The 20,588-nt window shown below is 48.1% G+C and overlaps 1 protein-coding gene across 1 annotated transcript in view; it reads left to right on the forward strand.

The window, feature by feature from the left end:
• Window positions 1–20,588, forward strand: part of Gatb (glutamyl-tRNA amidotransferase subunit B) — a 78,333-nt gene that overhangs the window by 56,676 nt on the left and 1,069 nt on the right. Inside the window, exons 10-12 of the mRNA XM_027926692.3 lie at window positions 637–770; window positions 8,994–9,072; window positions 19,218–19,352. Of these exons, the coding sequence (XP_027782493.2) occupies window positions 637–770; window positions 8,994–9,072; window positions 19,218–19,352 (348 nt within the window). The remainder of the gene's footprint in view (window positions 1–636; window positions 771–8,993; window positions 9,073–19,217; window positions 19,353–20,588) is intronic.

Genomic DNA, 20,588 nt, shown 5'->3' on the forward strand with positions numbered 1-20,588 from the left:
ATGGCCCTGGCTCATGCAGCTGACCGTCCAGAGGGGACTACAGTAAAGTCTTCATGAAGCAGCTCTCCTTGTTCATTCAATCCTCTGGTGACTTCAAGGAGCACGATGAGAGGCAGGGCCAGCGAGCCTCGCCTGCTCACAGGGCCTGGGAGCCAGCAGCTTCCTCCACTGGTTCTGTGCCTGGCCTGACTGGGTCACGTGCTCATTCCTTCTTGATCTGCTCCATTTCCTACCTTCTTTTCTAGCAATCACTAAGACTCCTAACAGGAGACAGGCCTAGAAAGCAAAAACAGCATTAAACATGTGGGCCCAGTTTGCAGCTCAAGGCTAGAGGCCGCTGGGTGCATGAGTGATGTGAAAGGACAGAAGAGTGTGTCCTAGTGTGTCCTTTACTGTCCTCTAGGCCACATAGTCAGGGCTCTTAAAACACACACGATCGTTCCTTCAAGAAAATGCTGTCCGAATGCAGAGTGGCAGTAGTAGAAGTAGAATTCTTGCCTTTTACTGAAAACGATCAGAATTTTCTGGTGACATCTCAGCATTTAGCAAAGAAAGAGTGAATGTCAGATTTGCCTTAGAATGCTGATCTTTCGTTTTGGGGGAAGGCTTTATATAATTATTATTTTTTTTTAATAGAATGAAGTTGGCCTACTGGAGTTCTTCCAAAATGTGATAAAAGAAACTAGGGCAGAGCCAAAAAAGGTGGCTAGCTGGGTCCTCAACACTTTCCTGGGCTATTTAAAGCAACAGAACCTGACTGTCAGTGAGAGGTGAGTGAGATCTGGGGATTTCTTTTCTTCCTTTATTATGAACTCTGTCTAAAAATAGTTGAAATAGGGCAGGGTGAGTTTTTCCTCTTCCTCTTCTCCCTCAGGCTCTCCTGAAAAGACAACAAACATGGCCTGTATATTCTGAATTCTAAAAATAGTCTCTATCCCATCTGAAAATTCATCTATTTGTTCAGTTCTCCTGACTGTGCACCATGTCCTTTGTACTGTGCTAGGGGCTGGGGCTGGTGGCCTGCAGATGAAAGATGAGGAGTTTGTACACTTGCAGGGGATACAGACCTGTAAGAAAACAGTCACCTCAGTGTGATCCTGTTACTCTAGAGGCAAACGTGGGCTGCCGTGACTGCTAATAACAGGGCCCTGCGTGGGGGCTGCAGAATCATCCAGGGCTTCCCCCAGGTGACACTTGAGCCCAGCCCTGAAGAACTAGTGGGAGTTGCTGGGTAGTGGGAGGGACAGAAGCACTGAACCAAGAAAGCAGTAGCACCATGCTCAGAGGCAGTGGCCATGTACACTCAGGAAACAAGACTACAGAGTGCCTAAGCAGGCAGGACAGAATGGGGGCAAAGCTGGAGAGACAACCACAGGCCACCTGGAAAACTCCTATGCAAAGCCCTAGGGTCACATTGGAGGAGTATGGTGTACATTAGTAAGCTCAGCTGCTGTAACAAAACACTCCAGACTAGGTGGCTTAAATATATTTGTTTCCCACAGTTCTGGAGGTTGGCAGGTCCAAGATCAGGTGTTGTGGGTGGAGAGAGAAAGCTCTGGGTCTCTTCTTACAAGGACAATAATTCCATCTTGGAGGCCTCACCTTCATGACCTCATCTAAACCTAATCACCTCCCAGAGGCTACACCTCCTAATACCATCACATTGGAGATTAGGGTTTATATATCTATATATATCTATATCTATATCTATCTATATCTATATCTATCTATCTATCTATATCTGTATGTATGTATGGGGGGAGAGGGCATAATCCAGCAGAGTAGAACAGTCTAGAGGCAGAAAGACCAGTTGGAAACATCTTAAAGGAGTGCTAATGAGAAGTGTCCCAGGCCTGAGCCAGGGTGGAGATGGCCCAGCTAAAGTGAGGGGACTGAGCTGGAAGCAGTAACCCCCAAACAGCGTCACACCTACATTCCTTGCTTGGCCACTTGAGGTAAAATGGGTGACAGTCTTTCTCACTCTTGGTAGAGACAAGGGAAAGGAGTAAGTTCAGAGGGAAGGGCTAGAGGACACCACGATGCACGTAGACATGCTGAGTTTGAGCTGCCTGCAGGACAGACACCCCAGTGGGAGCCAGGAGTCAGTGTGTGTGTGTGTGTGGATCATGGCTGATGCGACGTCTGGGAGAGATAAATTTGTGAGTGCTCACTTGTTCGCTATTTAGCACATGTTTGCTGGACTCTGCCTTGTGCACAGTCCCCAGGCAGATGCGGGCCCTGCCCTCGGAGAACTGATAGTTCAGGACCTGGCGACTGTGAAGCAGCAGGCAGTGCTCTGCGAGGGGAAGGAGATCCCGGCTCCACCGAGACCCGAGTGAAGGGTAGCGGAGGAGCCGCGGGTAAGAGTTCTGGTCATGGGGGCCAGCAAGTGTGAACATCGCCAGGCGAGTCTGGGGTGGCCCCCCGGGAGAGGTTGCTAATGCAGGGGAGGTGGACGAGCACTTACAGCACATAAATGGGCAGAGGATAGCCATCAGGGAGGCTGCGGCATGCTGCGGCATGCTGCGGCGGCCAAGGGGGGAACCTGAGGCTCTGTGGCCTTTGATGAGAAGAACGGCCCAAGGGACAGGAGACTGAGACAAATGGCAGAGAAGTAGAAGGAAAACCAGGGAGAGTTGGTGAGCTGCCCATTTCAAGAAGGAGAAATACAAGCGTCAGGTTTGAGTATAGGAGAGTTCCTTAGGCAAATGGCCCTGCAGGGCCCTGGGGAGGTGGCGCGCAGGCCAGGAGGGTGACGACACCTCAGGGGCATCCCAGGGCCATGGAGAAGTAGAAGGAAGATAGACTCACGTTGATCTGTGATTCCGCAAAGTCATCTGGGCACAGAGGCTGGCCGCACAGGCCATGTGCAGTCTCCTGCTATCGGTTACGTGCCCACGTAGTGGGGTCGGTTCACCTCCTGACCCGGCTCCTTGCCAGCCTGACCATGGATGAGTTCGCTCTGCCCCTCAGTGTCATTCTGTGAAATCAACTCTGATGGGGCCTGCCTCGGAGGATTTTGTGAGGAGAGTGCAGTCTCTGGCCTCAGTTCCCTTACTTTCTTCGCCTTGTTGACAACACAGTCTGCTGAACTCCATGGCATCCGTGGTCTTTCATCCCCATCCTCCCAGGTGTGACCTCTCCACTCAGAAATGCCACTCTACACTGACAGTACGATGGCCACTCAGGCAAGGCAGGATCCATCCAGAATTTATGGAGGAGACACAGCTTACCAGAGCCTTAAAGGACGGGTAGGGTTTGATGAGCCAGGGGCCCGAGTGTTGCCTGTGGGAGTCAAGGTGTGGGAATGGCAGGGAACTAGCACGAGCAGAACTGAGAAGAGCAGAGGACAGAAGATAGCCAAAAAGTGTGTGTGTGTGTGTGTGTGTGTAGATATACAGGCCCCAGCCCAGTCCCACTCCAAGTCACTGTCGTTCTCCTGAAGAGGCCTAGGCTTCTGTGTTTGAAATCTAGGCAGAGTAGGTCACTTCCTGTTTCACATCTACACAGCAAGATGGGACAGAGAGGAGGGAGACTCACACTGTCCCGAGAACCCAGGAAGGCCCCAGGCAGGCGAGGGGCTTGCGTGTACAGAGCAGGTATAAATCCCTCGGCTCTGGAGTCATGGCTGCCGTACTGGGTATACTTCTTGGAGCTGCTGAATTTTAGTCTTGGGAGAAAACTTTGGTAGCAGATTAGGAAACAGAGGCCCTAAGACATAAGGTGACTTCCCTTGGATACATGCCACTCTCCTGACTTTTGCATCAGTTTCTTTATATGTCAGTCTGCTAAACAACCAGTGGCTTCTAAAGGAACTGGAGGATGAATTGTTGAGTAATTTGTTGAGTAGTTTGGAGCCCTGGTTCTGTCTAAATAAACACTACAGTCATTCCAAACCATGTGAGGAGGAGCTGAAACCAGTGGTAGCCGCTCTGTTTCTGCACAGTTCAAATAACCTTTAGCCAACTGGGTCTGTCTTCTGTTGTTAATGGCATGATACCACAGACTTGGCTCATGGTTCTGGTCCAAGATTAAGTGGCCGCATCTGTGATGGCCTTACTGGCAGATCCTGAAGCCATGGAGGATACCACATGGCAACAGACAGAGCACAAGAAACATTAGACCTATTAATCCATCAGGAAAGCAGAGCCCTGATCACCTCTTAAAGGTCCTACCTATCCCTCCCCTTAGTATCCCTTGATAGACATTAAATTTCAACCCAAGTTTCAGAAGGGACAGTTCATATTCAAACCACAGACACAGAATGTACCAACCTAACCCTGGAGCAAACATTAATTAATGAACAGCCTTGGCCACTAGGACTTATGTTACCAAAACTTAGAGGGGCAGTAGCTAGCTACTATGTCCTACTGACACCCCATCAGGGAACATTCCAGCAATCAAATTTATAGATGCTGATTGTGCAAATTTGCTTTCTTCATATCAAAAGACTGGCATATAAAGAATCCAGTCTTTTCTGAACTTTCTGATTGTTTTTCAGTATGTTACTTTGGGAGGTTATTTAAATTAATAAGAAATTTCAAATTGTTAATAGGTTTGCTTTAGTTAAGAAAGGAGAACTGGGACTGGGGTTGTGGCTCAGGGGTAGGGCAGTAGCCTACCATCTGTGAGGAACTGGGCTCGATCTCAGCACCACATAAAAATTAAAAATAAAGATATTGTGTCCGTCTATAACTAAAAAACAAATATTAAAAAAGAAAGAAAAAGTAGAACTATAGTTAAGAAAATGGAAATTGCAAATTGCCTAAGTATTTTGTAGTAAAATCAGGCCAGTGCAGCTGTCTGGTTGTCCAGGTCAGGTGAGTGTCCCAAACTTCAGGTCTACAGTGGGCATGAGTCCTAAGCACTGGGAAAGCAGGGAGGCTTTTGAGCCGAGTAGGGAGTGGTGATGCCAGGAGGTTTAGTCCAGCAGTGTCATGTGGGATGGCTTCCAAGAATGGGCCACAGCCACTGGAAGCATGTTAGATCATTGGGGCTATTGTCACAACACTGTCAAAAATGACAGTTTGGGGAATGCAGGAGGAGGCACGGCTGTAGTTAATGTTTTGAAGATCACTGAGATTTGTCAGTATTGGGCTAAACTTTCAGGGAGTGGGCAGTGAGCTAAGCAAAAATGGCATGACCATCTGCACCAGGTAACCAGAGGCACGGCACTGCCATCATTTGAGACCAAGAGGGTGCTGGTCAGTGGGAGGCTAAGTGTAGCTTGGCAGGCTGGCTGGTGAGTCTGTTTTCACAGAATAAGAATGGATTTTTTACCTTCTTTAAAAAGGGGGTAGGGCTGGGTGTAGCTCCGTGGTGCATGTGTATTTAGCATGCTGGAAGCCCTGGGTTTAATCTCCAACACAAACACACACACACACACCACGAAAAAAAGGAAGGAAGGAGAACGTGTGTGGCCCACAGATCCTCAAATATTTGCCATCTCGCTTTTTCCAGAAGTTTGCCACCTGGTTTAAAACACATAGTTTGGGTGAGCGTGGGACCTCACAGGAGGCAGGTACAGCAGCAGCAGCATCCCTGGGAACAGATGCGCTTCCCCTTTGCAGACTGACGGAAGGCCAGGGACCCAGGAAGAGGACCTGGAGAGGGGAGGGGGGTGGACGGACAGCTGAGGGAGGAGCAGAGGGAGGCCTGGAAGAAGCCTGCTCACAGGGCCTGAGTTTGGGTCGGGGCAGCAGAAGGGAAGGCTGGAGTTTGGCAGCAAGTGAGTGGATGGTTTCTGAGCAGAGCTGCTCAGCAGGCTGGGGTGGACCCCAGTTGACACATGCTTCTGAGGGCACAGAGTAACCAGCAAGGCTAGATCATTATTGGCCAAAATAAGGTAAGAAACCCAGCAGCTCTGGTAGTTTGTGGGCATTTTCAAGATAGGAGAGGTCTGAGCATTTGTGAAGGGTGAGATTATAAAGCCACAGGATGGAGAAAGTACACATCCCAGGAGGAATCCAAATCGTAGGCGTGTGGCAGGCGATGGGGTGGAGAGCATGGGGGGAGGGGCGCTAGGGGCCACTGGCCTTGCATTAGCTGACCTCCCTAGGAAGTGGAAGGTGGGGTGTGTGCAGGGAAGAGGGTGGGCAGGAGACTGTCTGGAGCAGTTGCTGGGTGTGTGGGCACAGGCAGGGCACTGGGGTGCCAGTAGGGTGAACAGCAGCCTCAGTGAGCAGCACACTCCAAGCCCAGCATCTTCCTGCAGCAGCTTCTTGAGTCCCATTTCAACAGAAGCAGAGAAGGGGGGACTCGGGCAGATCAGCTTGGGATCGAGATGGACAGCCATTTCACTAGGGTGGGCCCTGGCTGAGAAGTGGCAGGGTGTCTGCTCTCAGAATCCAAGCTGGACATGAAGTTGGGACCCTAGAAGAACTCAAGGGAATGGATGAGATTGGAAGGTTTGAAAGACCCCGTGTCAAGGGGGAAGACAGTCTGCACAGAGCCTCCACTTCCCACATCAGAGCTTCCCTAATGGAGACACAGTCACTGTCCGGAAGCCAGTATTAGATCTGACAGCAGCAAATTAGTAGCTTCTCTTTCTGCTGCCATTGGCTTTGAAATATGATGGTCTGTTTAGTTACCTGGGGAGGGGGGTCTTTCAGGCTTGGTGTGATGGGTACCAATGTTTGTCATCCCCTCATTCTAGTTATGCACTGGCGTACCTGGAATTAGTATAGTAAGCCTTCCATATGTGAGGGTTCAACCAACTGCAGATCAAAAATATTTTGGAAGAAAATTGCATCTCTACTGAACACATACAGACTTTTTTTCTTATCATTATTCCCCAAACAATAGAGTATAGAAACTATTTACGTAGCATTTGCATTGTATTAGCTATACCTAATCTAGAGATGATTCAAAGTATATGGGAAGATGTGCATAGCTTCTGTGCAAACTGTAACGTTTATATAAGGGACCTGAGCGTCCACAGATGTTAGTATCCTTGGGATGGGGTGGGGATGGCAATCCTGAAACCGACCACCTCAGATACCCTATTGGCAGGAGGAATCCTGTGACAAAAATATTATTGACCTACTATGTGTTGAGCATTATGGAACAAAAAGATAATTGGAAAATCCCATGTGCTTTTAGGTCAGTGGAGAGATTTATAGTGTAAATTTATAACCTAACAAATTGAGGTCACTAGATGAATTTCTCTAAGTATTTTCAGTGATTTTGTGTTCTTTTTCTTCCCCATTGCTAACATTTCTGTGTGCTCAGAATTCCTGTGTGGAAATCCTAACCCCTGTGGTGGTGGTATTAGGAAGTAGGGTAAATAAGTGACGTTAGTGCCCTTATAAAATAAGCCCCAGAGAGCTGCCCTGGATGCCTGTGAGGACACTCCTGAGAAGAGGGACTTCACAAGACACCACCTGCTGGTGCCCTGATCTCTAGCATCCCTGCCTCCAGAACTGTGAGAAAGAAATCTATTGTTTATAAGCCACCAGGCAATGGTATTGTTATATCAGCCCCGATGAACTGAGATAATTAACCCATATGGGGGTAGAGACCCTATATTTTGCATGCTCTAGAAACCTCAGCCCTTATTGCGGGTCCAGGCACAGTCTCCACTGTAAGATAATTGGCTGCTGTATTTTCTAGGATTGCAGAACATGCAAGCAACCCACATTTTTAGAGAAACCTGATTCCTTTCTACTTGTCAGTAAGATGGGCGGTTGGAAAAGGATAGTGATTTATTTCACAGCCCTATGCCCCTCTTTCTTTTGAGATTTAATCAGCATGGTTCACAGATGTTCCAAACACTAACTTAGTAACACTAGACACTTTCCAAACCTAATTTCCACTTGAAATTACCCTTTATTCATACTTTGGAATGAACAAGCACTTCAGGGCTGACTCTGTGTGTTAGCTGATTTGAATGAACAACCATAACGGTTCCCCTGTATCTGGGTCTGAGACCTGTAAGCCACTCCTGGTTAAGTTGCACTTTACTGGGCTGGAGTTCATGGAAACTGGCATAGGAGCCAAACTCTGGTTCCCTATGTAAGAGCCACAAAGAAATGAACTGTGAATGGTGGAAACCAGGACTTAAATAGTAGGTAAATTTTCAAGTGGCATGTACCTTTCAGAAGCTGTGACTTACGGACATGTTTGTGTGGTGTTTTTAAGTCTCCTCTTGTTTTAAACTAGTCCCCTAATGACCTCAGATAGACGGCATTTCATTAGCCTAGTTGCTGCATATGCCTTAAAGTAGAAAGCCAGATATTTGTAAAGGAGGCTGTAATTCAGTCTCATCTTTTCAGTCATCTTGACACACCCCTTCACCCTACCCCAAGTGTGAGTTAATGACACGTTACTGTGTTTCCTTTCCCCTTGACCTTTTGTATCATGGCACCTTGGCAAATAAGTTACATCACAGAAGTGTAGATATAATGGATTTGGGGCCCTTCTGTGTCCAGAAAGCTGTTGTGAATCTGCAGAAGAGAACAGATTATACACAGGGCCCATGAGGACAGGTAGAGCCGTGGCTGGGAGACATTGTGTTCCCCTACAGAAAATCTCTCACAATTATAAGGAATTTATATTTGCATAGAAACAACACAGAAAAGTGGCTTTGTTAGCTGTTTTGTTTGAAGTAATTTTTAGGCCGATCTTTCCGTTGAAAATATTTAATTACTGGATTTTTCCCCCTTTCTCTTTGTGGTTCATGAATTTTGCAGCCACCTCCTTTTTTTGACTAATTGCACTGAGCAGTTGTCTGTTGCTACAGCTTCTGCCAAACAGCTGTTATTGTTGGGTGGTAAAATAAGCAGAAAAAAACAAAACCAGTCACAAAAATTTGTTATATCCTAAAATACAAAATAAATAAGTAAAATAAAATAGAGCCCAATTGGCCTGTTATTTTCATTCCGGGGTGTGGTTGTGATTATTTAAACGTGTAAGATCGAGCAGTTTGGGTCCTGAATACCCTGACAGTGTGAAATGTGAACTTTCTTTCTCTTTCTCTTCTTGGGGCCGCCTAGTCCTGTCACACCCTCTGCACTCGCTGAGCTTCTCGACCTTCTGGAGAGGAAAGCCATTTCTTCATCCGTAGCTAAACAGGTATGTCCACACTTCCAGAAGTTTCTCACTGCTCCACTATCCCAGTAAATGTTTTCTATGAAATCCAGATGCTGTTACTAAGTAGATTTCATAGTGAAAATATTAAAGGCTCGTCATATCAGTGGAGGCTGAAAGGTAGAGAGATCTGGATTAGCCTCCATGTACGACACACGCAGTTTGCTCCTCATCTTTGCTCTTTGGGGGAAAGAGTTATTGCTTGGTCTTGCCCTGAATGTCTCCCTCAAATGTTTGTTTACTTAAAAGGCTGGGCCCTACAGCTCATGGGGGTTGCCAGACCACGGCCTCCCCAGAGCCAAAGGCAGCCTCGGCTCGACCTCCAGCCCGCCTGGTCTTCTCAGGTCCTCACAGCCTCACAAGTCTTAAGCTGCCTCTGGGTCTGCTGCCTGGTAGCCCTCGAGAGAGTCAGTGCTCAGCAAGGAGGGTGGGGTCCAACTGCCACACATTTGGTAGATGAAATTTTACACATGTGCCCAGGGTGAAAACTCAGAAAAATAGCTTCGTATAAGGTGGTTTTCTGCCTCATCTCCACCTTCACCTATCAGCAGGAGGTGTGTGAGTGATTCCTGGAATTCAGAAAACTACAAATAAGTGCCCAGAAAGATAAAGAACTTCTAGGCAGCTGCCTCATCTCAACTTCAGAGATCGCAGCTGTCAATGCTTCAGCCAAAATCCTAATGTTATTTTAATGGTGCCTTTTGCATTTAATATTTATACGCACTGACAGTAGTGGCAGGTTACAAAGTGAGGCTTTGGGGAAGCGGCTGCTTTGGGCTAATTATGAGGCACCATGGAGCATACAGCAGGCTCTCTGCTGTGCAGCTGGAGACAGGAGCTGATAAAGGCTCTGTTAAGCCCCCTCGAGTGAGCCTGTCAACTACAGGGACCCACCATTTAGGAAAGGCTTTGGGTTGCATGGATGTCAGAGGAATACAAATGTTTATGACAATGCTCAGCAGTTGTAGAAAGATTAGATGGCCTGAGGGTAGGAAAAAACTCTATGTGTGTGTGTGTGTGTGTGTGTGTGTTTGTAAGAGCACATGAATTATTGTATCTGAAATGAAGGAGAAAAATATCTTCCCTTCTCCTTCCTGCTCATCCTGCTCCACAAAAAAGAAAACAAAAACCTAGGGCAGTGCCTGAGACGTTCCAGTGGGGAGAAATGGAAAATGCTGGAAGGTGTTGACAGCTGGGTTCAGATGTAGATAGAGACAGGCTTGCGTTTTATCCACTTCAGAAATGTTTAAAGAAATTTTGGCTGCTTCTGTGGGGCAATCAAACCCAAATAAAAACCTGTAAGAAAGGTGCTTAGTGTGTGCTACATAAATAAATAAGGGACTCTCCCTTATATGTCATGGCTTTATCTTTTCATTTTCTACTTTTTGTTTTCTGTTTTTAAGGAGCTCATTAAATTTCAGGGGGGAAATAATGTATTTTGATTATAAGGAATTTAAGTAATGCAGAAAATATAAGATTCTCAAATTCCACTACCATTAGCTACCATTAATATTGGGTGAACATCCTTCCAGGCACCTCCCCTGCATATAAACAGGGAGGGAGAGAGGGAGGAAGGGAGAGAGGGCAGACAGCTGAAGTTAGGTAATGACTTCCAAAAATTAGAGTTGATAGTGTGCTTTAAGTTTTTTTAATTATTAAGCATACAGGTCATAGGTGTTTTTAACTTATGAAGCTTTTTATTTTTTCTTAACACACATTAACTACACATATTAATGGAATCTATGTGCTATTTCCATACTGCACCAGTCATTTCTAACCACACTTCTGGCACCCCGCCCCCAGCACCTTCCCAGTCCCTTGGAAAGCCTTCATCTGTAGGCAGAAGTGGGACGGCTGGGCCACGTGGCAGATCTGTGTTTAGGCTTATGAGGGCTTCCATACTGTTTCCCACCATGGCTGTGCTAGGTCACACTCCCATCAGCAGAGGATGAGAGTGCCTTTTGCCCCACGTCCTCACCACTATTTGTTGTGTTTTGGTTTTTGTTCGTTTGTTTTGATTTTCTTTCTTTTTTGTTGTTTTTTTATAATAGCCATTCTATCTGGAATAAGGTGGTTTTCATTGTAGTTTTGATTTCTGTTTCCTTGATGGCTAATGATACTGAGTATTTTTAAGTATTTTTATTGGCCAGTTGTATTTCATCTTTTGAAAAGTGTTTGTTGAGATCATTAGCCCATTTTTAAATTGGATTTCTTCTTTTTCTATGAAGTTTTCTGAGTTCTTTACATATGCTGGATAGTGCCATTTGTCAAATGAATAACTGGCAGGTATTTTTTCCTATTCTGTAGGTTTCCTCACTCTCTTGCTATTTCTGTGGCTCCACAGAAGTTTTTTAATTTGATGTAACCCTATTGACTTTTTTGCTTTCTTCCTGTGCTTTTAGGATTCTGTGCAGAAAACCACTTTCAGAACCAATTATGACTCCCCTATGTTTTCTTCTAGTAGTTCCACAGTTTCTAGTCTTCCACTTAGATCCCATTTCAAGTTGATTTGTGTACAGGGTGAGAGAGCAGGTTCAGATTTCATGTGAATAGCCACTTTTTCCCAGCACCGTTTGTTCAAGAGGCTGTCCTCTCTCCAGTGTGTCGGTGGTGCCTTTGGTGAGCTTCAGTGGCTCTGGATGGGTGGGTCTACTGTGGCATCTCTGTTCTGTCACATTGCTCTGTGGGTCTGCTTTTATGCCAATCTCATACTTTCGTTTTGGTTACTGTGGCTCTGGAGTACGTCTTGAAGTCAGGTACTGCGCTTCTTCCAACTTTTTTCTTTTTCCTAAGATGGCTTTGACTACTCAAGGTCTTCTGTGCTTTCAATACGATTTCTTCGATTGTTTTTTCTAATTTTTATGGTTTGGATCTTAAATGTCCCCCAGTGGCTTATGTGTTGGTCCCCAGCTGATGGCACTATTGAGAGGTTTTAGAACCTTTAGGAGGTAGGAGTAAGGGGGAGCTAGTGAAAGGGAGTCCAGTCAGTGGGGACAAGCCCTTGAAAGGGATATTGGGACCCCCAGCCCTTTCCTTTCGCTCTCTTTACTTCCCAGCACCATGAAGTGAGCAGCTCTGCTCCAACACACACTCCTCACCATGATGTTCTGACTCACCACAGGCCCCCAAACACTGGACTGAACCAACTGTGGACTGAAGCCCTAAAACAGGAGCCAAGATAAATCTTTCTTCCTTTTTTTTCCTCCATTATTTTGTCCCCGTAACGAAGCTAACACGTTTGTTCTATGAAGAGTGCCAGGTATTTTGATGGGAAGTGCCATGTGGGAATGTGAACATTTTAACAACATTAGTTCTTCCCGTCCATGAACATGGGTCTTTTCATCATTTAATATCTTCAATTTCTTTCATCACGTTTTATAATTTCCATTGTAGTAGCCTCTCACTTTTTTCGAGGCTCATTCCATGGTCGACTCTGGGCCAAGGTGAGGCCGAATATCATGGCAGAAGAGTGTGGTGGAGGGAAACAACTCAAGACACGGCACCAGGAAGCAGAGAGAGCTCCATTCATAAACTCCAAAGGCATGCCCCAGTGACCTACTCCTCCAGCCATACCTTACCTGCCTTCAGTGCCATCCAGTTAACCCACAGAGCTGAATCAATCCACTGATTAAACTCCATAAACCATGAACTTTGGGGGAAACCTCACTGATAAGCCATAGTACTTGGAATATCATTTTGTATCCTTTCACTTTCAGTCTGTGTATCTTTACTTGTGAGGTTCATGCAGGCAGCACATCATTGGTCTTGTTTTTCTAAATGCCTTCAGCCAGTCTATATCTTTTAATTAAAGAACTTAATCCATTTGCCTTCAAAGTTATTATCGGAACGAACAGACTTGTCTGTCATTCCGTTTGTTTTCCTCTCGTTTTAAATATTCTTTTTTTCTTCTCATTGATCTTTGTGGTTTGATGTTTTACTGTATTGATAATGTTTGATTCTTTTCTATTTCTCTTTTGTGTATCCACTCTTCTAGGGGGACTTTTACATTCTCCTTTTTTATTCTAGTAGTTATCTTTCACTTCTGGATGTGGGACTCCTATAAGCATCTTTTGTAAGATTGGCCTGGTTGTTAAGAATTCTCTCAGCTTTTACTTATTTTGGAAGGTCTTCTTCCCCCACCTCCCCCTCATTTTTGAAGGATAGCCTTTCTGGATATAATTGTGTTCTTACAGGATTGGAATATTTCATTTATTCCCTCTTGGCTTCTATGGTTTCTGCTGGGAGATCATGTGTAATGGGGCTGCCCTCAAATATGACTCAACACTTTTCACTTGCAGATTTTAAAATTCTTTCTTTGTCCTGCACTTTTTTTTTTTTTAGAATTTTTTTTTAATATTTATTTTTTAGTTTTCGGCGGACACAACATCTTTGTTTGTATGTGGTGCTGAGGATCGAACCCGGGCCTCACGCATGCCTGGTGAGCGCGCTACCGCTTGAGCACATCCCCAGCCCTGTCCTGCACTTTTGATGGTTTGACTATCATATGTTCATGGTCAGGATTTTTTCTGTTCATGAATATTTGGGATTTATTATATGGGATTCAATTTTGTAAGCCTCCTACACCTGATATCCATGTCTTTCTCAAGATCAGGGAGATTTCTACTGTGATTTCATTGATTAGGTTTTGTACTCCCTTAATCTTTATTTCCTTACCTTTGGATATTTCGGTGATGCAGATGTTTATTTAATGGTATCCTAAAGATTTTGAATGTGCTCTTCATTCTTTGTTTTGTTTTTTTTTTTTTTCCTTTTTTTCTGAATGTGATATTTCCAAAGCCTGTCTTTCGGGTTCAGATATTCTTTCTTCCACTTGGTCTTGTCTGTAGTTGAGGCTTTTTGACTGGAGTTTTTATTTGACTTATTGAACTCTTCATTTCCAAGATGTGTTTGGTTCTCTTTCAAAATCATCTTCTTCTTTTTTTTTTTTCCTGAGTTTCTGATTTATGTTCTGTATTGTCTTCCTCATTTCATTTAACTAAATCTGTATTCTGTTACATCTTATTGGCTTTTTAAAAATCTTTCTTTTGAATTCTTTATTAGACATTTCATCCATTTTGATTTTTTAGGAATATCTCACTAGCAAGTTATGATCTTTTGGAGATCTCATATTGCCATTTCTTTCATATATTTTTGTGCTCATCGCTGTGATTTGTGCCTTTGGTGAATCAGATATCTCTACCACTTTTATGGGATGGCCTTCTTGGTCAGCAGCTTCCTCCTAACGCTGTGTCTTTCATTGTTGCTGTTTTGCAGGGTTGGTTTGGGTGGGCACTTTAATGTGCTTCTGTGGCTGTGGGCACAGGGCTTATCATGTCAGCAGGGAGACCCACCACGTCTGAAGACACAAAAAGTAGGGATATTCCAGAAGTTCAGGCAGGTTTGGTGTGGACGGCAGAGTGTGAGGCATGCTTCCCGTGTGGAACTCCCGCAGTGGGCCGTGGCCCCTGCGGGTTGATGGGTCTTCAGACACTGTTGATGTTGGCTCGCCTCGTAATAGTGCAGGTCTGAAGCTCTTGCCCTCTGACTGGGCTATAGCATGGGTCCAGGTGCTTCATGGGGAGAAGTGGTGGCAGGAAGTGTGGCAGGCCCGCCCCCCCCCCCCCCCCCCGTTTTGCTCACACACAGTCCTGATGGCAGTGGGTGGTCAGACAAGCTGCAGCAATGGGAACTGGACCAGCGTGGTGGGTGCAGGAGCTGTGATGTTCCTCTCTGCTGCTCCCGAGGGCATGCCTGCCCAGAAGCAGGACCTCAAACTCCCTCTTGTAGTACACACCTGGGAATGAGCGGTGGGAAGGGCTCTTCTCCCGAGAGCTCTCTTCCAGCTGTAGGTGCTGGCCAGGGAACCAGGGATCTTGGGCCTCCTTGGCTGTGAGCACCCAAGGGCTGGAGGACGACAAGGGCTTTTCACCTTCTAGTTCTTCAGTGGAAATCCCCACTGGAGCAAGCAAGAGTGGGCACAGTGGCACCAGGCAGACTTGCTCTCCAGACCTCCTTGGGGGCTGCACCGCTGCAGCTGGACAACAGCTGGAACCACAGACCTCTTTCCCCGCCCTGTTAGTGTCCAGCGCCTGTGCGGGACTGCCTGGCACTGCCTTCAGTTCTGGTCCCAGCGTAACCTGCAGGCTGCGAGCCTTGGTGGGGGGACTTCCCGGGAGCTGGGATTGCTAGCACCCTGCGGGTCCAGCCCTCTGGGACTCCCACTGTGGAGCCAGCCCCGCTTGTGCTGGGATGTCTGTTTATTACTGTGCTGCCGTCCCAAGTCTTCAAGTCGACAAGCTTCTGTTTTTCTCCTGTGGGTTTCCAGTGTTCTCCCACAGTACACACAGCCATCTTGAAATCTCATTTGTGTTCGTTTAGTATGTTCACATAGCAGCGCCACCATCACACTGTTCTTTCCAGAACATTCCTATCACCCATAAAAGAAAACCTGTGCTCGTCACTGCATTAGCCCTTCCCCCTGAAACTTATCTGGCTCCCCAGATGTGCCTGTGCTTGATATTTAATATGAGTGGACTCACAGAATAGGTAGGCTTATGTAATCTGGCTCTTCCACTGAACAGTTCATCCATGTTGTGGCATGTGTCTATCCTCCATTCCTTTTTATGGCTAAATAATATTCCATTGTACAAATAAGCCTCCTTTTGTCTAAGTATTCTTCAGTTGATGGACATCCAAGTTGTTTCTACTTTGGGACTCTTATGAATAATGTAGTTTTGAACATTCATGTACATATTTTTGTTTGAACATGTTTTCCAAATTCTTGGGTATGTATATACATGTAGAAATGAAATTTCTGGGTCATATGGTAATTGCTTCACTTTTTGGAAGAACTGCGAAATCATTTTCCAAAATGGCTGTGCCATCTTACATTCCCACCTGGGGTGCAGGAGGTTCTGGTTTCTCCACATTCTCACCAGAACTAGTTATGTTATCGTCCATCTTTTTTTATTATAGCCGTCCTGGTGGACGGGAGGTGGTCCCACACTCTGTATTTGATTGCATTTCTCTAATGACCTGGAGTATCTTTTTGTGTCGCATTTTATAGTGTTACTTTTTTAAAAAGAAAAGGTGTCGTAATTAATTTTTCAGAATTTAACCAAAGAATCCAAGTGTGTGTGGGGTTTTAGGAACCTGTGAGCCAGAACAAAAGGCCTCTGGTTCTCCCCGTGACTGGTGTTGCCTCTGATGAAACTGGGAGACGTTCCAGTCGTGACTGGGTGACCAGGGGGTGAGGACGAGTGTTGACTGTGACAGATTCCTGGGGTGACAGATGTGTGGAAAGAATTATCCTGTCTGGAGAACATTCTGAATCCCAGAGGACCTCCTGCTCTGTGTTCTAACTTGTTTTTAATCCGTCTCTCTCTGCCTGTCCCTTGCCAACATCATTGCCAATTATTTCTGTCCCCTATACATGTCAACGTACCCTCCTCCCAGGTGTTCCGATGGGGCTTCTGAGGTTTCCAGCCTCACCTGGCACCCTGGGGCCAGGGCAGCTAGAGGTCACTGCCGTGAAGCTGTCCTATTTTTCAGAAACAGAAATAGAAACCCAAAGATTATGTGTCGTGTGCGCAGCCTCCTGGTAACCGCCCACAGAACCAGCCGTGCTCCTCTCACCAGATCTAGGTCTGCGTATTAAAGTGGCAGGTGGCAGTCCCTGTCTCCTCGTCTAAGGGCAGGGTCAGCTCACCTACGGATAGCATCCCGGGATGTGCTGCTGCTCGTGACTCCGAGGCCCCGGGTGAGGTCCAGCTCAGGGAGGCCATGCCACATGTGTGTGTCTCCTTTTGCACACCTGGAAACAGACGCAGGTGACCCACTGTTTGCAGTTCACGTTTCCAGTGAGACTAGGAGAGACTGGGATCCACAGAGGTGGAAATCCCATTAACACACTACCACGAGTAGCTTCCTCTGTGTACTTGGGGTCTGCGTTAGAGAGAAATCACCAAAGTCTCTTCATGTAGAGCGTTACATGTCATGCACCAAAGCTGTGTTCACGATGACGGTGCCTTTTTCACTTTGTGATTCAAATCTTTGCACTTGTCACAGTGCCCTGCCTTCTTAGGGGCGTGGGTTGGTATTTGTGCCTTCCTACAATGAATTCTCACGGTATCTGTCCTTGATCAGGGAGGGGAGCCCTTTGGGCTCGCCTTTCCTGCTCACCCTGACCTTGGGAGCCCAGGACAGTGGGGGCCTTGGCACTTTCCTTCAGGATACTTTTAAAATAGCTTTAGCTGGAGAAATAATCAGGTGGCAGTTAAGAAAAGTGTGTGAATTCGGTCCCCGGGGGCCCAAGGGCTGAGTCCTACCCCATCTGTCAAGCTGGAGTGTGTGTGTGTGTGTGCGCGCGCGTGTGTGTGTCTGGACACTTCCCAGCTTCATTGCCACATATTTTTTGATGGCCATTTATTAGCACAGCATGGCGCTAGCAGATCCTTGCGTGTTTGTCTTGGGCGGGCGGCAGCGGGCCTGTGAGCTGTGCTCCTGGCCAGAAACGGTTGACTTGGCCAACGCTTCTCAGGGTGGGATTGAACCCCACAGAGGCCTGGGATTCATGCTGCAGCAGGAGGCTCTGCAGCCACAGGAGGCCCAGGGGAGCAGACCTGGCCAAGGCGGGACCAGCCCCCTTGGTGACTCCCTCCCCGCTGGCTCCAGCCAGGGCTGAGGACAGGATTGGACAGTTGGAGCCTGCTGTGTCACCCCGGGGTCTGGGCTGTGGTGGTACTTCACTAACTTGTGAGGTCAGTGAACTGACGGGTCTAACTCTGGGAGTGAAGTACACTTTGCCACCAGGCTGCCCATGCTCCTGGAGGCTGCTGACTGGACAGTCCAGAGCGTCGCTGCTGAACCCCCACACCTCAGGGAGCTGCCAGCCTCTGCATTTAAAGTCACCTGTCCTCTCCGGGTGCCAAGGCACACACGTGTAACCCCAGCTGTTTGGGAGACTGAGGCAGGAAGATCGCGAGTTTGAGAACAGCCTGGGCAATTGAGCCCCCATCTCAAAATAAAACTGTTGGAAAAGGCCTGGGGACGTGGCCCGTGGTCGAGGGCTTCCCCAGCATGTGGGAGGCCTGGGTTCATCCCCAGCGCCACAGAATGTAAGCGTACTTGTCCTGCTGGTGTCCTGCTTTTCCATCTGCACGCTGTAGATCAGAAGTGGTCCCCAAGACGTCACCACTGTGGTGGTTTTTGTGGCCTCAGCAAATCCAGTCAGCACCTGAGCTCCCAGGTCCCAGCAGCACTAGGTCGCCTCTCTAAGGGGCTGCTTCGGGGTCTCCAGGGCCAGGATGGTGTACACAGGGACAGACCCGGGAGTGCCCCACGGACTGCAGCCCTGGCGTGAGGAGCAGTCGCCTTGCCTACTGGGCGTCTCCTCCTCACCAGGGGAGGCTGCCATGGGGTTCCTCACAGCCATCTTGCAGGTGGTACTGTGTGGCCAGGGTCTGAGGTCCCGGTCTCTCCTCTGAATGTCGGACATCCAGGAGCAGGTTTTCCTGGAGCAACCAGGGCTGGGTGTCGGTGGCCAGCTCTACCTATAAGGGTCAAATGTGGCAGCGGGGACCACTGGGGACTGTGATGTATGTTTTCAGTCATTTTCCATTTGCTGTCTTCAGCGTGGGGCTCTTACCTGCCCCCTCCTAAAGTCACAGCTCCCTTGGGCCGAGTTTCTGGACTTCACTGCAGCTGCTCCTGCAGCCCACGCACGGCCCCGTCCTCCCCTGCACGTCACTAATTCACTGGACACAGGCAGAGCCATCACTGACCCTCTGACTGTGGTCAGCAGCAGTCCTGTGTCTCCACGGCCCTCCTGTGGGAGAAGAGGACATGCCACCTCCCTTGGCACAGTAGGCGCCTGGCTGACCCCAGAGGCCTCTCGTCCCCTCACCGACACAGTGCTTCTGCCTGGGGAGAACTCTGGGCAGTTACCTCATCCAGAGTGGCAGCCAGCCTGCTCCCGGCCAGGGGGCTGGGGGAGGGCCCTTCCCTGGCCAGGCCCCCACAGCTGGGCGTTAACTGAACCCACCTCTCCCTGCCCTGGCTCCACGGGTCACCACAGTGGCAAGTGGAGGCGGAGAAGGCTGAGCCTGGCTTCCGACTGTCCTCCACCGCAGGTGTTCCAGGAGCTGTGGAGGGGCCAGGGGAAGACGGCCGCGCAGATCGTGTCGGAGCAGAAGCTTGACCTGCTGCAGGATCCAGCGGCCCTGGAACAGCTGTGCCTCGCCACCATGGAGGAGCATCCTCAAGTGGTGACTGTCGTAGGGGAGGGGGGAGAGGGTGTTCGCCCGGGGCTGGAGTGGGGGCTGCCCTGCTGGCCAGCACAGGGCCAGCCGGGTCAAGGCCAGACACCTTCCCGCGGCTTCCTGCTGCAGCCCAGAGGCGGCTCCTCGTGAGGGTGGCCCCTTGCATCAGTAAGTCCCTCACTGTTTGTGTCAGCCCTTTAGCTAAGGTCAGAAGAGATGAAATGAGGTGAACCTCCCTTGCCTGTAAGAAAACGCCACCATGGCGCTGACTGTAGGCGGAGTTGTGTTTTGAAGGAGTATCAAGCTCTCCAAGTTCAGCCTCCAGGTTGAACGTGGGTGACACGTGCCGCTCTCCCCCACGGCCCGTGTGCCCAGCTCTGGTTCCCAAGGAGGCCCTCTCGGGGATTAGCCAGCAGGCAGGGCTGCAGGAGGGAAGAGCTAGGGAAACACTTTGGCTTTGTGCCTTTAAGAAGTAGGAAGAAAAGCAGAAGAGAAAATTATGTGAAAATTACGGAGAACATCCTTTGACAGGAGCGTGGCTGGAAACCAAGCCATTTTGTGCAAAAGCGCAGCCCCCGCCCAGCTCGCGACAGCTAGAGAGAGCTTCCAGTGGGGGAAAAATTGCTAGCATCTCTTTCAGAATAATACCCACCCTCCCGTCAAGCTTGCCGGGGACACTAACAGCTCTGTAAAGAGCTCTTGATAAGGAAAATGAGCCTGCACCGGGTCCCGCAATCTCCATCTTCCTGCCTTCTCTGCAGTGACTGATAAGGACACACTTAGTTTCAGACTCGTCCTGCGGCACTTGAGTGCAGATGCGCACACTTGCTGTTGCTGGATGGATGCTGCAGAGCGGGAGGTCAGAGTGGGTGGCCCTGGCACTTGGTGGCTATTTGATAGGAATTTAGCACCTCCTGCCTTCATGTCCCCCGCCACCAGTCCCCAGCGTATGCCCCTCACTCAAATGCCTGGCAGGAGTTGCCACTTTTTAGATTTGTTTTTTGTTAAGAGAATCTTGTTGGCAGGAAGTGGGGAAGGAGAGTCTCAAGTCCCAGCAACTGGTGACTATCACTACCCTCACCCTGGACTCGGTGATCCACCGCAGACCCCATCCTTGTGTCGTTATGGTGACCCAGAGGAGTGTCCTGGCTCCTGTGGGCCAGCTTCTCGGGCTCTCAGAGGTCACTCATGACCCATCACATGCTTTTCATGTGCACTGTCACAGGAAGGCACAGAGCCTAG

This window comes from Marmota flaviventris, chromosome 7 (genome assembly GCF_047511675.1).
Source record: "Marmota flaviventris isolate mMarFla1 chromosome 7, mMarFla1.hap1, whole genome shotgun sequence".
Lineage (NCBI taxonomy): Eukaryota > Metazoa > Chordata > Mammalia > Rodentia > Sciuridae > Marmota > Marmota flaviventris.